This window comes from Suncus etruscus, chromosome 11 (genome assembly GCF_024139225.1).
Source record: "Suncus etruscus isolate mSunEtr1 chromosome 11, mSunEtr1.pri.cur, whole genome shotgun sequence".
Taxonomy (NCBI): Eukaryota; Metazoa; Chordata; class Mammalia; order Eulipotyphla; family Soricidae; genus Suncus; species Suncus etruscus.
The window spans coordinates 19,427,727-19,451,779 of record NC_064858.1 but is presented as its reverse complement, the minus strand read 5'-3'; the positions used below and the strand labels follow the sequence as shown (position 1 = coordinate 19,451,779).

The following is a 24,053-nucleotide window of genomic DNA, read 5'->3' as shown; positions in this document are numbered from 1 at the left end:
TACAGTGGTGTTGGGGGAATGAAAGAGAGCCAGGGAAATTAAGACTCCAGACACATGGAGGAACAACCTCAGACAACCCCAGCCAAGCCCTAGGTAGTCTGACCCAGAGCCTGGCACAGAGGAAACAGGCCTCAGAATGTTGTCCGTAGCTACTTTTTTTTTTATCACTTCCCTTTACCACAGACTGTTCCTCGTAACTGGTTTCAGATTTTGAGAGATCTGTGGCTCTAGGATATTTCCTATCTGTGACTACTGCAAGCCTTTTTTTCAGACTCCACAAGACTGCATTGCCGACTGAAGTTGTGATCCAGAATTCATCCTCTCCTCAGACTATTACAAAAGACTTTTAGGATTTATGTATACCTCCTTCACATATTTCTTTCTTTTTTTCTTGTTTTTGGGCCATATCCGGCGACACTCAGGGGTTACTACTGGCTATGTGCTCAGAAATTGCTCCTTCCTTGGGGAACCATATGGAATGCCGGGGATCAAACCACTGTCCACACTAGGCTAGCACGGGCAAGGCAGATGTCTTACTGCTGTGCCACCACTCCGGTCTCTACCTTTATATATCTCTTAAGTGTATTTCTTCAATATGTATATTCTTTATTGTATATTGCATTATGCAATTATAACTTTCCCCCTTCTCTTTACATTTCTAGTAGGAATTCATAGAAGATAATATAGATAGTACACTTGGAGTTTTGAGCTTTTGATAGAACAGGTTATAGGGGTTGTTTGGTTTGTTATTTTCCCTTAGGCTCAAGTAGTATCCTGTGACACTGTTCTTTTTGCATAGGCACATTGAAATGAAAAAAATATTAGTGACTAAAAGGATTTATTATCCATTAGGGATGAGAACTCAGAAATTTTTGTTACTGGGGGCCTTCCACCCTGAATATTTGCCATATTGATTTGACTTGGGCTTTAGTTGCTTGGACATTCGTCAATTACCCCTGAACTTGGGTCTCACTCATCTTATGATCTAGCAGGATTTTATGCACCGATACTAGGAATTGACCTTCTACCAGGATTACCCAGCTTGAGTGAACATGACTGCTTAGATTCACCCAGAACACAACCAATGGACAGGGGAGGATGAGAGCTGAGGATCCAACCTTGGCAGCAACAACCTCCCAGAGCTTTCCAGAGTGTTTGCAGCAGGAGGCACTCAGAACTCACTCACCTGGCATTGGAGACAGCCTGACACTGCACTAAAAGGTGCCCTGGCAACTCCTCCCAGAGCTTTCTGGAATGATGTGGTTGCTTAGATACCAACAATGCCACTACTGTGCTGCTGCTGCTGCTCCCAGCCATGGCTTATACCAAGATGGACCCCGGAACTGCCTTGGAACGTATTTGCCCCAGGGTGAGCTCTCACACTATCCTGATTATAGCTTGGAAATCAGCAGCTACTTGCTTTAAAGGCATATTTTCCTACCTCACCACATAACAGTGAGATGAAATTAGGAGACGCCTCAGGACATCCTGACTTCAACATAGAATATGTGCTAACACCAAGATCTCCAATTACTGATACCTGACAGCAAAACCCATGATTGAGGAGAACCTTTCCTGGGACTTTGAAGAACGATTTTGAGGTTAGACAAATTAGTATGCTTGGAGCCTGTAGTTGGTCTTATGGCAGGATACTTCGTAGGTAGGGACACCTTCTTTTTAGGCCAAAAGTTTTTTCTTTCTATTTTTCCAACTTTTGCTGCACCTATACAAAAATTTTGCCAACCCTTTTATCTTTTAGTAGGAGGCATCCACACTTTTCTTGGAACCTTGGGATGCAAATTACATTGTTTTTACTCATATTTCTGCATTTTTCTATAAGGTCAATGAGGGGGGAGATGCTGGATTAACTAGATCCCTCCCTATTCTCCATCCCAGGTCCCTCTCTATTCTCTACCCCAGGTCCTCCAGTATTTTCCACCCCAGGGTGTGATCTGGATTCTTCCTAATAAGAACCTTGGATCTCAGGAAAACGCTCTTAAGGCTTTCCTCCAATGAGCTATCCGCTTCTTAGGAGCAGAAAGCTGGTGTGTTGGAATTCCTAAACCTGTTTCACGTCTTCAGTGTGTGTGTGAATTATATTTCTGCGTTGGCATTTGCTTCCAGATCCATGTTTCTCCAATGTCCTGGTCTTGGAGCATGAGGCTTTCATCACAGCAGGTGGCTCTGCATTCCTATCCCCAAGAAATCTCTCACCCTCAGACACATTTCACAATGTGTTTTACAGCCCCTGTAAACTTGAGACTAGCCAGGTCGCTGGGATGCTGCCAGAGGCCTAAACTCCCATTGAGGTGTCCCATGAACCAAAGTCTAGTAAATCTAAGCACACAATCTTTGTCAAATAAGGTGATTTATTTCCTTATAGGCACCATTAACTTGGAAACAATCTCATGGAATGCATCTCAATGAAGGTATAAGTTTGGGACAGAGATATGATCCAACAAACAGAGCTCACTCTTATGTCCAAAGAGGTGCTAGGGTGGGCAGACTGGGGGCACCTAGAGAGGCACAACAACCCTTGGGTCAGACATTACTTACATGTGCTCCCACTCCTCCTTGGGAGAAGACCATCTCAGAAACTGCTAATGCTGTTAGGAGCTGAAGTTGAGTTCAGTGTTTTGCTATGATTTCAGGCTTTTCGATTTGGGGATGAAGCATTTATTAAACTCGTTTTCACATTCCTTAGAATGAGGAATATAACAATAAACTGGTGATGAGAAAACTATTTTGAATATAATTTGAATCAACGTATGCCAAACAGCATTAGAAGATGACAGAAGTGAATCAATCTCAGTTCTTCGCCTCCCCAGCCAGTGCTTCTTTCTTTTACCTCATCCCACCTTCGACCTCAAATATCAATGAAAGCTACAAGGCCCTGTGCCCTCTCAGCCAGAGGTAGTTCTACACTTGTCTTTTGAATACAGAAGGAACCAAAACTGGTGATTTCAGCTTCTTCACATCCCAACTATATTTCACCCTTGAACACAGGGTGTTTTAGCTTGAGCACATAAGTCATACAAAACATATATGAGACTGTTCATCTCATACAAGTAAGGAATAGAGAAATATATGTCCTTCACACTCCAGCTTGAAATACTTCTAAAATCATGATGGAGGGAGACAAAAGGTGTTGTGTGTATATATTAAATATTTTATAAGTTATGAAATAAATAACACAAAACAAGCCTTAAATTTAAGTTCAATCTGCCTTTCCTATCTTTTATATATAAATATATATTTAAAAATATGATTTAGACATTTCCCCAACAGGGCTTTTGAGTATTCTCTGAGAAATCTCCAAAATGACCACTCTGGGACTCAGAGCACTCACTACCTCTCACCATCTTGGGCAGCCCAGGGGACATGTGTTTTCTGTGATAATGTATAAAGCGTCTTTAATGGTTATATTTGTACTTCTAAAAAAAATAATCTCATGACGTCTGAATGTTTCAGATAATAAAGTAGAACATTTCTCTCAGTTAATATCTTGAATATTTCTCATGTAGAATATACTATAATTTTTTCCACCAAAATAATTATATACTTGGAGGCAGAAATCGTCACGATTTTTAAAAGCACTTTTGAAATTTCGGGGCAGAAGTGCCACTCTAGAAACAGTTATAATAAAATTATCTTTAAAACTTTCATAAAGAATGAGGGGGTTACCTGGATCCTTGATTTTCCCCAAGGGATAAGGAGAGCCACCCAATTCTAAAAGCTTCTGTATGGAATAATGGGGCTTGGGGGGGGGGGTGTAGGCAGAGAAACCCGGTGTGGGGAAATTAAAGATATTCCTCATCATGGGGTCTCACCAAGTCCTCTGGGAAGAGCAGAACAAAGGTCTCTGGTGAAGAACACTTTCCCACACAGTCCAGAGGTTCTAATCAACTATTAGTGACTCATTTCTGGCTGTGGAGAACTAAAGGGGCCACCTACTAGGACCAGATCCCAAATCTCACCCCTGATGACTTGTCATCCTGTTCCAGTTCACCTCAGCCTCACTGTGGTTCAAGCATCCATTTTTCTGAGAAATGGAGGTTCAGATTTTGAATGAAATGTTCAGGCTCTATGGTCACATCCTCTATAGATGGCGCTGTGCCCATGGCCAACTTGTTTGTTCTTTGGTCCCTGCATGGGGAGCTGGGTTGTGGGTAGCACTACCCTGGCCTATGAGTACCCAATGCTACGTATCCTTTTCTCCCACTTCCTGTAGTCGCTTCTCCAGACGGTCCAGCTTGGCTAGGTTTTCTTGCAGCAGCCGGCTGTGTGGCACCAACTGCAAGGCCCGATCATAGAAGGCCCGGGCCGCCACGTAATCTCCCTGGGAATGGAAAGGGTATGACTGAGTCCAAGCACCCTCCTGCTGTCCAAGGGGGCATGGGTTTGGTGCTAGTGAGTGTCACTACATTCAGTGAAGAATACAGTGATGGAAGCCATGACGGAATGGCTCAATCTCATCTCTAGGCTTTCAGCCTGAAGCCACTTTCCTTAACAGACTCCTGCACTGTGGGCTTCACAGACAAACCAGAACTGGCTCATCACTTTCTGTTGCTGAGCTGTGATCACGGGATCCTCTGGGTTCCTTTTAAGTCATGGACAATGATTACTATTCTCCCTTTCCTCTTCTCTCTCTCTCTTCTCCCTTTCCACTTCTCTCTCTCCTTCCTTTCCTCTTCTCTCTTCTCCCTTTCCTCTTCTCTCTTCTCCCTTTCCTATTCTCTCTTCTCCTTTTCCTCTTCTCTCTCTTCTCCCTCTTCTCCCTTTCCTCCTCTCTCTCTCTCTCTCTCTCTCTCTCTCTCTCTCTCTCTCTCTCTCTCTCTCTCTCTCTCTCTCTCTCTCTCTCTCTCTCTCTCTCTCTCTCTCTCTCTCTCTCTCTCGGCCCCCAACACAACTTTTCTGTATGGGGTTGGGCACCTAACCCAAGACCTCCTACATGTGAAGTGGGGGTGCAGCCAAGAGCTCCCCAACCCTTTAAAGAACCCTTTCCAACAGAGGCCTTCCCCTCAACTCATGAATCTGGCCCTCCCTAACCTCTGGCGCTTTTTTCTCCAATGTGCTGCAGGTGTGTGAGGAGATACAGCTTAGCTACCCAGGGGAAGGCCAACTTTGCTCAAACAGTCCATCTGTCTTAGTTGCTTATTCACAGCTGGACTCCCAGGGCACCTAGAATGTGCTTGTGGCTCACAAAGTGTGGACAAGTTCAGGCCCAAGGCCAGACTCTGCTTTCCCTCATTATAGACAAATCCCATTTTCATAGCAAAGAGATACTCAAATGAGGATTTACTTAAATGGAACCATATCACAGCCCTGAGATTTTGGTATCAGAACCGGGGCCAATTTCCAGTTCTACCTGGGACAAGAGATGCAGCCTAGCCTTGTTTATGTAGGGAATGCAAATGGAGTGGAGGCCTCTGCTCTTCCTACAGCTCCAGAGACCAAGTGATGGCTCTGGGCCCTCCCTGACACCTAGGCTCTGTTCTGTGACTGGACAGGGAGAACCTAGTTCTTACCCTTTACTGGGAGAAGAGGGATGAGGAGCCAGTGGGGGATTGTGCCTACCTTGATGTGCTGGATCCCGCCCATGTTCATCCAGGCCTGGGCCTGGTCTGGATTCAGCTCCACAGCTGCTTTGTAGCTCTAAATAAATTAGGGGTATCTTCAGACTGGAGAAGAACTCATGTCCACATGGAAGGTAAGGGTCACAAGAGCCACCACCCCACCCCACCGGCCTTCTAACTCTCACACTGGATGGAGGGAAGACTAAACCCACCTGAAGACAAAGGAGCTGGCAATGGGGGCTTTCAGGGACTCTGCAACCATTAGGAGGAACAGTGGGCAGGAGGATTTCCTGGAGGTAGAGGACTTGGGCTACATGTGAGGGGGTAGGGAATGCTTGGGGGTACTAAAGTATTGGTCCATAGCATAGAGGGTGACTAGAGATAGAAAAGGTGGGTGGGAGGAACAGATGTGAGGGGTTCTGTGGAATGTTTCCAACACACATGCTTAAGGGCTTAAGGTGAGCCCGTGAGCCAGGCTGAGCTGTGTGGCCTAGCCATACACCTGCAGTACCGTGTCCCATATCCCACCTCAAATGCCTTGTCCAGCAAATTCTGCTCCCGTAGCTGGTTCCCTTTGGTGAAGAAGAGCTCTGATGTCACTTTGGGGTCCTGGGGCTGCAGCTGCAGAGCCTTGTCAATGGCATCCAAAGCCTGGGGAAGAGTTGGGGGCAGTGGTATGAGGAAGGCTCAGGAAGGATCCTGTGTGCTGACACAGGCTGGGGTTCCTCCTAGCCCAGAGCATGACCTTCCAGACAGAAGGCATTGCCTTCCTCTGATTTCCTTGTGGACCCCAGTATGGAGACTGGGTGATATGGCATGGATTGGGGAGCAAATAAGGAGTTCTATCAGGGACCACACTGCAGCCCCCCTGGGGGTCCTCTGTGTATCTTGTGGGAACCACTCACCCCACACAGGCTACACAGGGACTTGGTTGTAGCAACATCTACTCTCAATTCCTACAGACCACCCAAGGCCAGTCACTGGGGCCATAGGTCAGAGAGGCTGGGGCTTCAAACCCTCCTCACCTTCCAGCCATACACCCTGTATCACTCCATTCAATCCTCCTCATCTTCAGTCACGAACTAACCACCCCATGTCCTCTACCCCCCACTGTGTGCATCCTGAGTCTCACTGCTAAGGGCTGGGTTCCTCGCTGGGCCTCTTAACTGCTACTGTGGTGCCAGGTTTCCCCCATGACCCACGGGGGCTCAAGGAAGACAAAGGTAGACTCTGGGTTTGCCAGGACAGAGTGCTGGCTCTCTGGAATAGCTCATGGAACCAATTTATGAGTGAAGATGTGTGAGTCCTCAACTGGCCTGAGCCCAGGGCACAGGATTCTATGGACACATGTGGTGGGTGGGGTGGGGTGGGGAATGTGGACAGACTGGACAGGAGAGGTGCAAATAACCTGGGTTCCATTCCAGGAGTGTGAGAGGTGTGATATCCCCCTCCCTCACCTCCCATAGCTCACACCTTGTCATGACGCTCCTGCCTGCCGTAGATGGCCGACAACAGGCGGTAGCACTCCAGGCAGCCTGGCTCCTCTGCCTCCAGCTGGCGAGTCATCCGCTCTGCCTCCTCCGTCTGGCCTGTCACAGCCAACACCTGCGCCTACATAGGCACCTGGGCTGAAATTATTTCAGAAGGATCCCTGGGCACTTGTGAACTTCTGTCTGTCTGCCAATGGCCTGGAGGCTCTCCTGGGGTGGCAGGTCCCTGCACCCTCTTCCCTCCCTGCACTCCCACCACTTACCAGTGCCAAGCGGGGCTCACGCTGTCCTGGCTCGAGGGCAGCTGCCTCCCGGTATACCCGGAGTGCCTCCTCATGGCGGCCTGTGTTGTAGTACAGTGCCCCCAATGGTGATAGGATCTCAGCCTTGCGGGCTACCTGCAGGGCGCTATAAAGGAAAATAGCAATGGGCACAAGTGGGAAAGAACAGGGCTTTTCCCTTCGAGTCCCCGCCCTATTCCAGTTAGAATGAGCCACAGGAGGGCCTCAGGCCGTGCTCCAGATCTTAGGCCCAGGAAATCGGATGGACCCACACCTGCAACCTTCCCTGACATTCCCCTCTGCTTGGTCCCACCCTGGTGTGGTCCCTATGCCAGCCACTGGCTCAGGTACAACTAGAGACATGCCACAGCACAGCATGTCTCCAAGCAGCATGTAGCCTGCCAGCTTGAGCCAAATCCACTTTAAAAAAAAAACTTGATTTTTGCACCACACCAATAGTACTCAAAGGTTACTCCTGACTCTGCACTAAAGGGTCTTTCCTGGCAGTGCTTGGGGGACCATATGGGATGCTAAGGATTGAACCCGGGTTGGCCACTTGGAAGGCAAACACCCTATCCACTGAGCTATGGCTCCGGCCCAAGCCCACACTTTTGTCCATGGTCTTACCGTTTGTACCACTCCTCAGCTGTGCCACTATCGCCCAGGGACCGGTGCAGCCGACCTAGGTTGACCATGGCAACATGGTGGCCTGGACTCAGTTCAATGGCCTGTTGGTAGAGGGCCACGGCCTTCTTGGGGGAGCCTGCAACAGAGCAGAGTGGGCCTGTGAGAGAACGTGACATGTGTGCATGTGTTTGTGTGTGTGCTGTGTTCACCCAAGTGTGTGATGTGTCAATGTGCAAATGCATGTGTGTGCATGGGTGTATGTTTGTGAATGTGCCTCATATCCTCAAGGACCACCTAGCCCAGTTGCCCTTACTCAGCAAACCAGCTGGCCTTCTGGTCTCCCTCAGCACATTCACTGTCCTCCTCAGGCCACAACCCCCACCTCGAAGTAGTTCTTAGGTTCACTGAGTGCAGGGGGAGGGAGTTGACAGCAGACACAAACTGAAGCCATGCACAGGTTACCAGGGACAGAGAATTTCACCACAGAAATCACTGACCCAATACAAGATGCCCCACATGGCGGATGGATCAAGAAGATTATGGGGACTTAGGACAGAAGGGAAAGGTTGCCTTTGGCTTTTCTGATTTTTCTCCTTGGTGCTTAAGTGTCAGGTCCTTTTAAGGCAGCAGATGGCGCCACAGCACAATTTTACATCCAAAGCCCCAGCCAGCTCAGAGAAGGGAAGAGAGCAGAGGGGGTACATGGTGGAGGAACCAGGTCTCTGAAACCAGTGCTTCAAAGTATGAAAGAAAAAAAAAAAACAGTGCAGTGTTCTATTCTTTCCTGGTGCAGTAGAATGGTAGAAACAACAACATAAAATAAAAGGGCTGCACATAGCCTGGACGATCAATAGCTCTCCAGGCATTCCAAATGGACTTAGAATAATTAAAACTGAAGTTGACTGCATGACTCCTAATAGCCATGGAAAACACTGATGATGATTCTGCCTTAAATGAAGGCTGTTCATTGTGAGCTCACAGAAGTATGTCACACACACATGCTAGTAGGAACAGACCTGCCCCCAGGGAAGAGAGGGTCACTTGAGAAGGGCTCCGAGGGACTTAGACAACAGCCCCAAGAACCCTCTCGGAATACTACACACAGCTGCTTCCAAAGGAACCACATATGCATGAAATAAACTGCCCTGTGTGTGTGTATACATATATATAATTTCTAATTAGCTATTGAAAAGCATTTACCAACTCCATGACTGGGCTCTGAGTTCACCTTAGCATTGTGGATGGAGATGGTTCACCAGCTTGGACTTGGGACACTTTGGGCAAAGTGTCAGAAGCCTGATCAATGAGTTCCCAAAGCAGTTTCCATGTCTCCTCTGAGACACGACTGATGATGGGACCATAACTTGTATCAACTGAGTGCTGAAAGTTCAAGGCAAAGGTACCAAACACCCACCTTTACGGACAGAAAAAAAAAAAATAGATGCAGTGTCCCTTCCTCCAAATCCACCCTCCTAAAGTCCCCAGAGGCACACCAGGCTACAAGCACTCCAGATACCCAAGCACAGGGGCAGGACAGAAGAGTGACTGTGGTCAGGCATCTGCCAGGGCAGCAACTGCTCCCACTGTGTTCAAGACAGGGTCTGTTCACCTGTGTCCACAAGGAAGGCTCCATAGTTGTTGTGCAGGTCAGAGCTGTCAGGACAGTTGCTGATCCCAGCCTGGTATACCTCCTCTGCCTCCTTCAGTCTCTCCTATGGGAGAGCAGGGACAATGGGTCAGAGAAGGGGGGCAAGGCACAGAAATGTTCAGAATGAAAAGGAGGCTCAGGACACTCAGGCAATCAGACCCAGTTCAGTCCTGGAGTCAGAGACTGTGGGACTCCTGAAAAGGGGGACACAAAAGGTAGATTTGTTCTAGTTAGGAAAAGCCTCAGGGGTATTTCCTGTTTGAATGAGGGGCTTTCACCCAGAGGGAGGCAGTATGGTAGGCCAGGCCATATGGTGTCCCCAACCTTAAGACTATCACAACTGAAAATGGGGTGGCCATTTGCTCCTCACACCAGTGATGTCAGAGGGGCACTTTGAGCCCTGAACAGAGGTCCCCATGGAACCGGCTCATTTCCAGTCAGACTTAAGTGACTATATAAGTGGCACTGAGCAGGTAATAGAGACCTTAGGGACATGCCAAAGTCAGGGCAGAGACCCTGCTTGGATCATTGCGATGGACCTTGAGCCTTGACTCCCTTTGATCCCACGAGCACAATAAGACAGGGTGGACAAGGCGAACAGAACTCACACCTGGTCAGCCAGCAGGGAAGCCAGGCTGGAGTAGGCATCTGCAAACTCAGGGCCATACTTGATGGAGCCCCTCAGCAAGGCCTCGGCCTCCTCTCTATGACCATGGGACCTAGGGGACCAAAAAGAACAAAGCAACAATTGTGAATGGCACAGGGTCCAGGTCCTCTCATCAGATTTTCGACTCCTATATCTCTCCCAAGATGAATGATTCCCTGTGGACCTTAGGGCTGAGCGGCTGGAGAACAAGGCCCTGCCTGGTGCCCTTGGTGATACTGCAAGCAGGATACAAGCCTTTGCCTGCTATTACCAGTGTGGCTTTTACTTACTGCGCATAAGGTACAAGAAACACTCTGCTTCTCTGGGAGAAGTGGGCCAGACCTGATGGTTCTTGAGGAAGGAACTAGGACTATATGAGCTTGTAAGGAATGTGCTGAACTTTCTCTCCAGATCCAGCCAGCAACTCTGACCTTCAAGCTGCCACAAGGGGGGAGCATGGGAGCAGTAGAGGAAGGCCACAAATGATGCCCACAGTGGAATTGCCCGGGTCAGCCTCTGCTTAGCTGAGAGCTGTGTTCCAGTGTCCATGGAGCCGGACAGACTGGTTGCATGCTGAGGCTGAGAAGCAGCTGGAGGGTCACCATGTTCACCCCAAGTCAGGGATGCTGCTGTTCCCCCAGGAGTGTCTTGTTTTCTGTCTATCTCATGATGGCCACAGAGGATCATAGCCGGAGAGCCCCTGCCACTCTTTCAGTAAAGCTCTTTTCAGCATGGAAATGCCTCAAGAGATGGAAACTAGGACTCTCATATGACCCAGTGGCTGCAATCAATGTCATTCCTCCCAGGAGTACAACCTTGGAAAGATGACCAAGTATACCCGCTGCAGCACTACACATGAAGGCTGTTCCATAAACCAATGTGAAAGACAGAGGAATGTAGAAGGTGTGAGCTAGACAGACAGTAGGCATGACAAAGTGTGGGCAGACAGCAGGCACAGCCTAGTGCAGGCAGATAGTGGCCATGGCCCAGTGTGGGCTGATAGTGGGCATAGCCCAGTGCAGGCAGATAGTAGACATGACCCAGTGTGGGCACAGGAAGTGGCAACCAAAGCCATAAGAGAAGAGAAAGGGCCTCTTTTGCTTACCACTTGGGTGTTGCTAGAGGATCACATGGGGCTAACTGACAGACCCTGGGTGATCTCACCTTCCTCTAGGACAGGCCAGGAGCGACACATAGAAACCACAGAGATCAGCCAATCCCAGCCTCTCTGTGGCTCCCTCTCACCAGACCCTATGGTATCCTCCATGGAGTAGAGACTTCTGTTTGGTTTCTGGCTGCACCTGACAATGCTTAGGGCTTACTCCTGATTCTGCATTTAGGAATAATTCCTGGCAGTGCTCAAGGGACAATATGGAATGCTGGAAACCAAACCCAAGTTGGCCATGTGCAAGGAAAGTACCCTACCTTTGTACTATCATTCTGGCCTAGACTGAAGACATCCAACACAGAGCCAATGTTCAAATGCTGCATGTAAGGAGCTGAGGCACTTGAATCCCCAGAGTAAGAGGTTATCTGCTAAAATAACAGAAAAATGCTACAGGACCTGGATGCATATTTCTGGTGTCTCTCCTCACACCCAGGCTGTGTGGTGACAACTCCAGGCTGCCCTGAGAAAGTATGAGGTGGAGATGAGGCAATAGTACAACAGGCAGGGCACTGACCTTGCATATGGCTGACCCACCACCCCATAGAGTCTGCCAAGCAGCATCAGGACTGAAGTCTGAGTGCAGAGCCAAGAGTTAGCACTGAGCTTTACAGAATGTGGTGCCCAACCACCCTGCCACTGCCCATCTTGGAAAAAAAATCAGGCACAAAAGAGCATGAACCTTCCACAGAGGACAGTGAAGCCTTCCCCATGGAGGGACCCTACAGCCAGGGGGGATTCACTGCTGGTCAGATACAGCCTTGGCCAAAAACCATGAGTTCACAGCTTGGTTCCTCACAGGGATAAGGTTGGCTCTACCTCTCAAATGATGAAACCAAACAGCAAATGTAAAATCATAAGTCAACTGGAAGATGATGCAAAAAGTTGGCTTTCTCAGGATTTCATGATGCTGGATTCTTGAATAATCTGCCTTGAGGAGCCAGCCCCACTACAAACTGCCAGCATAGCCATCCTCCAAAATAAAATTCCTTGTGTTTCCCACACACAGTCGCCGGGCCACTGTCCAGAGGCAATTCCCTGTGTTTTCTATGCACATGGAATAATTCCAACACATTGTCCAAAGAGCATTCCTGGTGAGCTTTCCTCACATGGAAAATTCCAGGCCATCCTCCAATGAGGTCCTTATGGTTTCCATTCACATGGAAAATTCCAGAGAGGCTGATGGCACTGACCAGGGAAATGAGGAGGCCTATTTCATGAGCACATGCCAGTTTAGGTCTCAGGAAACTGAATGAACCTGAAGAGAATCTGGCATCATTTCTGCTGAAGTCACTTTGATGGTATTTGTGAAAGAAGGTGCAGATGCATCCCTGATGGATGCCCTGATGGATTCCTACCCTCTGGCCCTGTGAGGTTCCCATTAACTAGAAACCCTAACAGATAAAGATGGGATGCACCCAGAAGGGGGTGGCTAGATTTGTGCTGAGCAAGGACATCCATGCTGCCAGGAGAACCTTGAAGAATCCTCTGAACACTAGAGAGAGGGTCCACCCAAGATTCGGGGTTCATGAAGCATCTCCAACTGCTCCAGGCCACCTGGAGGACTTCCTCCTCCTCCTCCTCCTCAATTTTTATCACTTCTCAACAAGTGATCTAAGTGAAAAGTACTTCCTTTCCTAATGTATATTTTTTACTTTAGCTTAATTCTATTTCCTCAAATAGAATTAAAAAAAATTAATTCTTCAAAGCCTCTATTTCTGTATACCAGTTTCTTAATTTAGGGTTCTCATCAATGGATGAATCCATTCATAAAAATAGTTCAGATGTTGCTGGTTTGTCTGTGATCAGTTATCTTCAAGGGCTTGAATGAAAACACAGGATTCCGTGTGTGTGTGTGTGTGTGTGTGTGTGTGTGTGTGTGTGTGTGTGTGTGTGTGTTTTGTGTATAAGACATTTCCTTACAGTGTGGGAAAAGTATGTGGGACACAAATGTTCTCAGTCTTAAGAAGTGTGTGTGTTTGTGTGTGAGACACATTTCATCACATAGTCATAGGAAGGTTATATATTTGTGAGAAAATGCATTTTCTCATAGCCATGAAAATGTGTGTGTGTGTGTGTGTGTGTGTGTGAATGCATGTGTGTGTGAATTGGTTTGTATATTTTAATGAACAGGATAGAGGCTGTGATGTACTTAATTACTGGGCTTATCCTGGTCTGGTGCTTGTCCCAACATTTCCTCAGGGATTAGCTATGCAATGACTGCCAGAGAGGTGCTTTGAATGCTATACCTTGGCTGCCCACCAAGGGGCTCCCAGTAAAGGCTATATCTGTGAGAAACCCCCCTTTTTAAAATTCACTCCTCCAAGTATTCACCACAGAACCCCACACCATCTTCTAAAATGCAGATGCTTAGGGATGCCCAGGAATATCCCCTCTACTCAGGAAGTAGAAATACGATACTCCCACCCATGTTAGCCTGCTCGAATCTCCCTTCTGGAGTGTGGAGGCGACAGTGTGGGAAGGGTCTTGAGTAGGGGGATTTGGGGCTCTCGGCACCTGCCTGAGGAGGTTGCCCAGGTTGAAGAGCGCACGATGGTGCTGTGGGTTCAGCTCCAGGGCCCGCTGGTAGTAGGTCTTTGCCTCTGCTGCATCTTTGGTCAGAGTGCCAAGGTTGTTCAGGGCGCTGGCATGGCGTGGGTACAACCTGGAAAAACATGGGCAGGAGCACCATCAACCATGTGGGGTTCAGCTTTGCATGTTCTCCACCCCAGAACCCCTGTGCCACCACCAAAAGGAAATGAGAAATTAATTCTTCCTTGCCTATAAATGCAGGTGCCTGTTGGGTTCTGGCCACATGGCGCTGTCCTGATGTGTCCCCACCAGCATTAATGCACAGTGGACATGGCTGCACTCATCCCAGAAGACATCAGGCCTTAGTCTCTTATTGGGGTACGTTGGGCAGTGCTCAGGGGTCCATGTGGTGCCAGGGATCAAAGTTCATGCATTCAAAGCCTGGGTTCTAACCCTTGGAATCATCAATGCAGTCTTGTTTTTTTTTTTTTTTTATTTGTTTGTTCTGTCTTGTTTTTTCTTATCACAGAGACCACACCTAGCAGGGAGCATCTTGTACTGATAGGGATGGAATTCCGGGCCCCCAACATGAAAGGCCTCTGCTCTAGCTCCTATACAGTGTCTCTGCCTGCACCAGTGGGCTCAATTCCCAGAAACTGAAATTATTCCTTCCCCAACATGCCTCCCCTAGCACCCTTGTCCAGGCAAGCCTAGCTCAACCTCATGGTGTTTCTGGCCCCTGTGCTGCAGCATCCTATGAACAAACTCATAGGGAGCCTCGTGGCTCAGCTATGCAACAGAGGAAACATGCTCCACTGCCAGTTTCATGGCAGCAGGAGCAGCCGTGGGTTTTATCTCTTGAGAAAAGGTGTCACAGCAGAGGCCCGGCTCAAGAGTTGCAAACAGTGCTCAAGGAGCTGGAACTCTCACTGTGGCCTTCAGCTACATTGACACCTGGAAGTCCTCTGTGCACTTTTCTGCAGCACATGCAGGTCTGCCCTGCCCCCAGAACTCCAACACCTGAGTCTTGAAGGGAGTCATTACCACCCTACCCCCACCAGGCCAGCTTCTGGTGAAGAGAATGGCCCTGTAGACACTGCAGGACCCCATAGAGCCGGGTCATGGGTCTAAAAAAGCCCTAGGCCTTGTTCTAAGCATATCTCACTGTCCTGTTTTGTGGGCAACAGGCTTCATGTCACAGAGGGATGAAGTGACTGATGCTGCTTCCAACAGAAAGAAGAATTCTCTGAAGCAGTCGTGAATTAGGGAGACAGGCCATCCTGAAAAAATATGAGCATTCCTGAGGTGGAGCCCGAGATATTCCATCACCACCAATCTGTCCACAGCTCCAAACGTAAGTGGCCTTTTAGGACATGTCCTTTCATCCTCTTCCCAAGGCATTCAACTCTTGACATGATGGCAGCCAGGACTCCCTGACAGAAGGGACTGGGACTCAGGAGACTTACTGTGGCTTTTCTCAGGGAGTGAGAGAATGTGGCGCCTGCCATGCACCTGCCCTGGTTGTTGGAGAAGTCCAGTGTAAGGGAAAGTGACCTAGTACCCCTCAAGGCAGGAGGGGAGATTGCTTCAGGTGCTGCCACCAATTCCAGTACAGACTGCAGATCCAGAGGCTCAAGACCTGCTATTTATTTCAGTCACTTCAGCAGGAGCGGAAGCACACAACAACATGGTTCTCATGGTTTTAGGGCAGTGAAATGAGCCATGAATCTAAGCTCAGTGTCCTATGGGTCCAGGTTGCAATCTCCACTGGGAGCAGACAAGGCCTGATTTATGCCTTATTTTCAGCACACATGCTGATTTATACGAGCCTAACTATGCTGAGACCAGGTGTTCACATTCTAATTCTTGTTGAGGGAGAAGAAATGAGCAGAAAGAAAAGTGCAGCTGAGGAAGGTGCATCCATAGAGCTTCAGATGTTTGTAGATGGTCAGCAGACTGGATCTGGGCTAGGCCCTCACACTGCAGATGTCCAGGGCAGCTCTCCTGCCACAGGATGGACATGACCACTAGTCCCACAAGGTAGTCCAGATTCTTTTTGGGGGTGGTGCCCTAAGTCTAAGGGCTACTCCTAGTCACTCAGCAGGGTCTGCCATGTGCACTGCGTGTCCTAACCCTTGTACTATATCCATGACAGTCTTGCCATTTTCCCTTCTTCCAGTGTGGCACAGACTGAAACTTCGTAGTCCTGAAGCATATACACTGCCCTGTGACACTGAGGTGGGGCCAGACCCAAGAGCCCCTCAGGAAATAAGTGGTTTTAAGTGGCAGAATTTCCTCCTCCAGTTCCTGAGAAGCTGAAAACAGACCCTGGAAATGGGGATGAATAAAATGATTTTCTAATCCTTCAAAGAGAAGATGGGAGACCACCTCCGAGAGGTGGTCCAAGCTATAGAGGATGATGCTTAGATGGACTGGCCAGTCCCCCAACTCCTTCCATCCCTGACCAAACAGTGTCCTCCCTCCCACTCAACAAAGCCACTAACAACACAGTGGACAAGGCTACAGTAGCTCATGTCCCAAGCAGTCTGGTCTGCATGCAACCACCAGCTGTGAGGACTTCTCTAAGGAGGCATTTGAGGTGTTCCAGAAGCTGAGCATAGGGGTCTCAGGCTTCCTGCTCCCCTTACAGGAGGTAGAATGGCTGAATGCTCCTCTGTACCTAATGGTCAAAAGATTCTGGATGCATCTGTAGACCAGCAGTGAGGCTCTCATGTTCCTAAGCTTCTGGGATGCTGGAATGGGCATGCTGAGGGAAACACATGGTCTCCTATAGTGATGGGGACTCTCTGCATTCCCCCCGCACATTGCAGCTGTGGCAAGTCTGGGGTGATGCCTGGCATCAGAGACAGTGGAAAGAGCTGAAGGGAGCACATAATATCACTTGCAAAAAAGAACCTCAGAAGTAGTATAATTTTAAGGCCATGACCCTAGGGCCACCAGGTCTCTTTGCAGAGCAGAAATCAGCCTCAAAGGAATGATTAGGGATATCCCATAGTCTAGGGGTCCCCACCAGAAGCTGGTTCCAGGAAACAATTATTCATCTGGTGCCCCAGCCTTTGGAGAGTCCTGCAGTCTGAAGTACTGCTGGCCTGAGGGCCTGAGAGTGTGTGACTGTTACCTGCAGCTCTGCTAGACCCAGAGACCATGATCTCGATTTTCCAGAGATCTGAACCCTAGGATCTGTGATCCTTGAGTTTTCTGGAATCCAAAACCTGAGGTTGTCACCTGATCCTTGGGGATCCAAACCCTGATATCTGTGTACCTCAATTCTCAATGATCTGAGGCTGTGCTCTTGACTCTCCAACGACATGCTTTCAGTAGCACCACCACCGTGGGAGCAAACATCCATTTTTCATTTAGCTTCATGAAGCTTTGGCCAGCTCTCTAACCAGCGGCTCTGACTGAATGAAGTGCTGCCTGGGCTTTGCTAATCTAACACTGTTGCTCCAAGCTGAGCTTCTCGTTTGCTTCTTGGCAGGAGAGTCTGTCCGCAGTGAGCCAGTGCAGATGGCACCTTCCAGTGTAGACCTTCTAGCAGCATCACTTTCCCATTCATTATCATGAAACACAGAGATAAGGTCAGGGAAGCTCCGCAGAAATTGTGTTTCTTGGGGACCTTCTCATCCATGAAGCTCTGAGTGGATCAGGAAGGCTCAGTGGGAGCAGGAAGCGGAGCCAGTGCCAGGGAAGAGTGTCAAGGCCCCGCCTGGCCGCCACCACACATATGGGCAGGTTTGTCCCTGCAATCAACATCCTAGTCCTGCTGGGATGCATCAGCAGGCACTGGGACAGTGTCCAATAGTGATGTCGAGGTACAGTCTATAATTCTGCCCCAGGAGTTGGCACGGGATGTCATCTCGAGAGTCTGTGGGGCCCAAGGATTGCCACATGTACTTGAACACATTCACAGACTGTGTGAGGCCAGATGGGATTCAGGTCCCTTCTGAGGGGCTTTGGGCCCTCCTGGGAGTCGTAGTTCCCATGATGATGGGGGAGGAGGCTGTCTCACCTGGAGACAGCTACAGTGGCCACACAGCCATTAGTGGCAGCATGGACACTTCTTCCTAACCACAAATGTCCCAAGATGAAGTGGCTCAGACCAGCTTTGCAAGCCTTGATGAGGATTCCCAGGCCCTACAGAAGTTGCCTTTTTTGAGACTCAGGCATCACCTGGAATATCTAGAGGGAGGCTGGAGTCTGGGTTCAGTGCCAACTACAGGGCTGTCACAGCACTGCTCCCTGGGAGGAACAGGAAAGGACTTGGGGTCTATGAACATGTGTGCAAGTGTGCAAATGCATTACCTTACCCCAGAGTATATGGCGAGCAGGAGCCCCATTCCGCAGGAGCTTGCACTGGAGACCCAGCCCAGAGTCCTGCGTGTGATGTGCATTCATGGAAGTTTACAAGGAACATGACAGTGAGTGCAGGATGGGGCTTCATGGTCCTCTACAGGAGGGGTCAAATTATACTATTGTGGGTCTGTTCTTACATGTTCCACCAGTGAGGGGCTACATTATACCATGTAGGTCCATGTTCCACCTTGTGAGGGGCTACCATATTACCATTCCACCAGGTGGGATCTATATTATAGCACTAGAGGGGTTATGTTATACCACAGGGGGGGTCCATGTTATAGCATGTAGGAATTCCATGATCCACTATGTGGGATCCATGTTAAACCATATAGGAGGTCTATGTCACACAACTTGGAATGGTGTCCATGTCTCAAGGCCTACGATCTCCAGCAGCCACTTTGACAGGTTAATGGTCAGGCCTGGACTGTGGCAGAGCCCAGCTCTCACCTGAGGGCCGTCTGGTAGTGGTAGACAGCCTCACGATCACGGCCTTGGTCCTTTAGGAAGTTGGCATAGTTGTAGTGAACCTTGGCATTGTGTGGCAGAGTCTGGACGCCAGACCTAAAGGAGGGAGGGACAAGGTATGTTGGAGCCTGGGCAGAACTCGGGCTCCTTGACAGCCTGACAATGAAAACATGGCACGTTAGTTACAAATAGGTAAATGGATGCATGGGAAAGATATGCATGTAGGGAAGGGCAGACAGGGCCTCAGAAATAAAACTCTTCTCAATCCACTTTCTTGTCTCCCTTGAAATAAAACACAAAACAAGGGACCATCCACCAGGTAGGGGTGTCTCAGGTTTGGTCCAGCTCTGCCCATGGATGCTTTCCTCAGGAGGGCTCATACCCTGCTCAAGTCTTCTCATGTTCTCAAGGGGACTCACACCCCATGCTCTAGAGTCTCTTCGTTTTCCTCTCATGGATGGTTGTGAGCAAAGGAAAACAAATTTTAAAAATTTAAAAAGGGAAATAAAAATAAAGCAAAGGAAAGCAAAGAAAAAATAATAAAACGGCCAGGGTTAATCTTCTACAGAGCCATAAGGCTGCTCTCCACCCACCCATTCAAGTCAGCTGAGAGGCAGGCAATGGCCAGCAAGGGCTTGAATTAATGTCGCCCAGCTTAGATCTCTATGCAGCCCCTGGCCCTGTACAGGAGACTGGGGAATAATTTCTACCTTCAGAGGGACCTGCTTGGAGAAACGCCACCAATTCCTGCTTAGAAAATGCTAGAAGGAAATAGAGAGGTGACTTGCCAGAGGTCAGCAGGAAGAAGGGCAGGTCATCACTGAGCAAACTTCTATACTCTATATCCTATAGAGTATATTCTATATTTCTATACTCTCCTTGAACCCTGATATTAAGCCCAGGCCTTTCTCAGCACAGGAAACATTGAATGGACAGTGAAACCACTGCATCAGAAAGGACTGGCAGGAGGGCAGTCACTGAGGGGACATGTGGTAGGGTCATCATTGAGGGGACATGTGTTAACTTCTCAAGTTAACCTCAGGTTCGAGATCCATTCTTCAAAGATCACAGGAGACAAACAGCACTGCAATATGGCAAGGGAGTTTATTAACCAGCAAGCTGGGGTCACCCGTCTAAAGCCACGACCCCTTACTGAGCTCTCAGGATCCTTTAATTGGATTATAGAAGCTTCAAACCTTCACAGTCAAACTTTAACGGTTGACTGGCCGTTGTTTAGGATGTTTTCTTTTATGGCCAGATATCTAAAGTGGAATATTGTAGTTTACAGGGCTTTGGGGTCTGAGTCAACTGAAGTAGTAGAGGAGGGGCTCAGGCACCCACTGGGTGCCTGTAACCTTGTCCACCCACAAGCGCCCTGGTGTTGCTAATTTATCTGTCTTGGTAATGCTCTCAAAGTTCCTGAAACTGGCTGTTCTAGCCTAGTCTTTGTTCCTTAAAACTTGAGCCTGTAATGGCTGTCCTTAGATTCATAGCAAAGCTAGGTTACAGTTTATTCTAAATCAAACTTTAGGTCCTAACATTCCTTAGATGCTAACACATGCAGGGAAGGTCACTGAGGAGATATGCTGGGGGGGTGGGATCACTGAAGAGACATTCAGGGCAGGGCCACTGAGAGGATACACAGGGACACTGACCTAAAAAGTGCCTCCCGGGACAGCCAGGCTTCGTTCTGTTTCACCGTCTTCCAGGAGAAAAGCAGAAGCAACAGCAGCGTAGACACAGTCAGGGCTGCCCCAGCCCGAGGCAGGCCCGCACTCAGCTTGCTCAGTCCATGCACCACCAGGATGCAGTAGCCCATGCTGGAACAGGAGGTCAGTCACTCAGGGGAGGAGATCACTTTTGGGCCACCTTAGGGTACATCCAAGGCCATTCTGGGGATCCTGGGATGCAGCACAGGTGGCAGGACAGTCCTGTCATTCCTGACCGACCTCTGACCCACAATCACATCCCAATAGCCCACTCCTAAGTAACCTCTGACCCACTTCCACCTCCCTGCCTTCCTCTGACCCCTCTGGCACTGGCATCCAAACTGGCTCAGGCCAGGGTAGGGACCTGAGCTGAGGCTGAGATGATCAAGTCTGGCTCCTCCGAGGCCACTACCCACCAGGACAGCACAGCTGGACTGACCAGCCCCAACCTTGTGTCTGCCTCTCTCTGTCTAGTGCCCAGAAAAGCCCCTGGGCCTAGCTCTGCTTTTTCACCAGGATGATGAGCATCAGTTGCATGTGGGTAACACAAGTGTCATAGGACAAGTTTGACACAGGAGCCTGAGCTGACCTCACAAAAGGGTTTTGTGGGACCCAGTGGGATTGGAGTAAAGCTGACAAGCCTCAGAGAGGAGCTAGCCAGGGTAGCACACACTAGCTCAGGGTTCTGGCATCTGAGATCACCTGTCTCAGTGCCCTTGAAACTTCTTTCTTGCCTTGAAATTTCCTCTCAAGGACACATTTTCCTGGGGTTGTGACGTATATTTTAGTCATTATTTTATGGGGTTACCAGGTGTTTAAGGCCCATGTGACATCATGTGCTTAGGAGGTGAAGGGGCACTTGCCAGTGATTCAGGGAACATTCAGCCAGTAGTACAATGAAAGGACATGAGACGTGGGGCTGAGGACTTCCAGGGCTTCACCTAGCAGTGCTTGGGAAATCATGTTCTGCTTGGGATAGAACCTGAGTTGGCCACATGCAAGGCAAGTGCCTTAACTCTTTGAGCACTACTACATTTTAAAGAAGTGGGAAGGAAAAGCAGAAGGAAAGGAAGGGGGGAGGAGAGAAGGAAGTGGGGAGAAGAGAAAAAGAGAGGGAGGGAGGAAAGGAAGGGAGAAGAAAGGAAGGGAGAAAGGGAAAGAGGGAGAGAGGGTAAAGGAGGGAAGAAAGGAGGAGACACAAAGAGGGAGAGAAGGGAGGAAAATAAGAAAGAGGGAGGGTAAGGGTGAAGGGAGATTGGGGACAAGGAGGTTGGGAAGGAGAGGAGAAGGGAGACTGGGAGAGGCGAGGATTGTATCTGGGGAGGAGTGAGGGGAGGATGGAGGTTAGGTAGAAGAGGGAGACTGGGCAGGGAGAAGAGGAGGGAGGGTAGGGAAGGAGGGAGGGTAGAAGGAAGATAAGAAGGAGGGATTTTGGAAAAGTTAGCAGGAAGTCAGACTATCACCATCACTCAAGTTAACGTGTTGATTCTGCAGACTTTGGAACATCACTGCATCTGTGCCCAGAATGTAGTCTGGCACAGAGCCGGGCAAGTGTGGTCCCCTCTAGGCCGGCTGGTGGGCCTCTCAAGAGCCACCCTTGCAGGAAGCAGAGCATGGGATGCGCTTGCCCCCAACTCCAGCTGCCTGGTGGCTTAGGTGTGCCCCGTGAGCCAAGCACCACATTACCTGGGCATGTACAGGACCCGCTCGGCCACCACGAAGCCCACCCTGAAGAAGAGGTTGCTGGCTGGGAGGAAGGGCAGGACGAGGAACAGGAGACCCAGCAGTGCTTCCCTGCGCTCCAGCCTCTGAAACACAGGGAGCCGGTCAGAGAGGCCAGTGCAGGTCCCACACCGGCGGCAAAGGCACTGCTGGCCCCAGGGCACCTGCTTCAGTGCTGCCCCTGGGAGACCCGTGCTGGGCTCATTGCTGTCTCCCATCAATGGTCAGGGGCTACATGGGTTCTTCTGGCATTCCCCACCCTACAATCACAGCAAGAAAGTGTCAGTGCTGGGCACCTGGAGTCAAAGATGGTTCTGAAAATAGACACAGCAGCATCTTCCTCGAAAGACAAGACTGACCCAGCAGGCTGCCTATTAGACTCCTCACTGCAGGGTAACTGGCCTGGGCTTCCCTGAGTGCATATAGTGCAGCCCATTCTAGGTTGGGGTTGCTGAGAACAAATCTCATCTCTCAGGCCCTCCTGGCCCTCCTGGCCACTCTGTGCCAATGCCCATCAGTGCTGTGTGCAGGCCCAAGGATGCTGCTCAAGCCCCATAGTGCTGGGACGAGCTGGGCCCCAGTGGTGCTTGGAGGATGGTTGGCACTGAGAACTGACCCTAGTCAGACATCTCAGGTAGACGCCACACCTCTATCCTGGTTTCGGTCAGTGTGAACTGGCTGAGTGAGCTCAGTACGAGCTTTTGGATATTCTCAAATCAACTTGATAACAACAAGAGAAATGCAGAGGGGTCAAGCAGGGCACAGGCACAGGACAGTTCATGGGAAGATGAACTAAGAGGGCAGTCAGTGTGGACACAGCAGTCCCATGCTATGGTGACTGTGGGCAGCTGGATGCCAGCAGACAAGGCCTGCCTGGTGTGGGAAGGCCCAAAGAGGTGGAGAACAGGGAACGGAATCAGACCTGCAGGTGGACAGGGATAAGCCAGCCCAAGGAGCCACTCCTCACACTGGGTGTGCCCGTGTGTGCTCATCTCAGGAACACTGTTCTGGAAGGTCCTGGAGGGTCTTTCTTCCCATTCTGACACATGCAAAGTCTTTCCCAGAAACTTGGTGGTGTGTCCAGCTAAGCTAAGGATTCCCAGCTGCACAGAAACCTACTCCAAGTCACCACCATACCTGCCATCAAGAGCACAACTGCAAAGCCCCTGTAGAGGTGAACTTGGCCAGCCCTGCTCTGACCCTGGTGACCCCAGCACTGCGACCCATAGATGTTGGCATAGTTGCTTCTAGTAGGTCAGACTGCTGTGAGCAGAAGCTCCGTCAGCCTCCTCATCCAGGAAGGTGGATAAGTCTTGTGCCCACGGGTTCTCAGACCCTGGCCTATCCAGTGGAGCCACATGGGGGCCAATGGGGGCAGGAACAAGGGTACCCCCTACCCAGTGGTGTGGAGCCTCCTCCCAGAGGAAAGGCCTGAGAACCCCAATCTGTGCTGGCTACATTCTGGCCCCAGTGAGACCCGGGGATCCAGCTTTTCCTAGGGTCTCCCACTGTGACCTTGACCTGGGCTGACTTTTAAGGAAGAAGCATGAGGGGGAGTAGTAGACAGACAGATGGACACAAAGTGAGACCCCAAGAAACAGAGAAAAGACTCAGAGTCAGGGTCTGGTGGTGGGTAAAATTCTGTGTACTTCAGTGTCCAAACGCCAAAAGATGCCTCAAGACTGAGTCTCTGGGGGATCAACAAAGCCTCTTTCCCTCTGTCTTATTCTCACAAGTGTGCCAGCCATAGCAAAAAAGAGGGGTGTTCCTTCACCCTCATGGCACCCCCCAAGAACAGACATAGATCCCACAGTA

General features: G+C 49.5%; 1 protein-coding gene across 1 annotated transcript in view; it reads right to left on the bottom strand.

Annotated features, from left to right (window-relative positions):
• Positions 1-4,138: 4,138 nt before the first annotated feature.
• TMTC1 (transmembrane O-mannosyltransferase targeting cadherins 1) overlaps positions 4,139-24,053 on the bottom strand; it is a 52,482-nt gene continuing 32,567 nt past the window's right edge. The window contains exons 8-19 of the mRNA XM_049783809.1: positions 22,203-22,324; positions 20,463-20,627; positions 18,790-18,903; positions 13,955-14,098; positions 10,233-10,341; positions 9,584-9,686; positions 7,975-8,110; positions 7,330-7,474; positions 7,050-7,187; positions 6,105-6,227; positions 5,578-5,655; positions 4,139-4,339 (exon numbers count right to left, since the gene is read on the bottom strand). Coding sequence (XP_049639766.1) covers positions 4,202-4,339; positions 5,578-5,655; positions 6,105-6,227; positions 7,050-7,187; positions 7,330-7,474; positions 7,975-8,110; positions 9,584-9,686; positions 10,233-10,341; positions 13,955-14,098; positions 18,790-18,903; positions 20,463-20,627; positions 22,203-22,324 — 1,515 coding nt within the window. The 3' untranslated portion in view covers positions 4,139-4,201. The remainder of the gene's footprint in view (positions 4,340-5,577; positions 5,656-6,104; positions 6,228-7,049; positions 7,188-7,329; positions 7,475-7,974; positions 8,111-9,583; positions 9,687-10,232; positions 10,342-13,954; positions 14,099-18,789; positions 18,904-20,462; positions 20,628-22,202; positions 22,325-24,053) is intronic.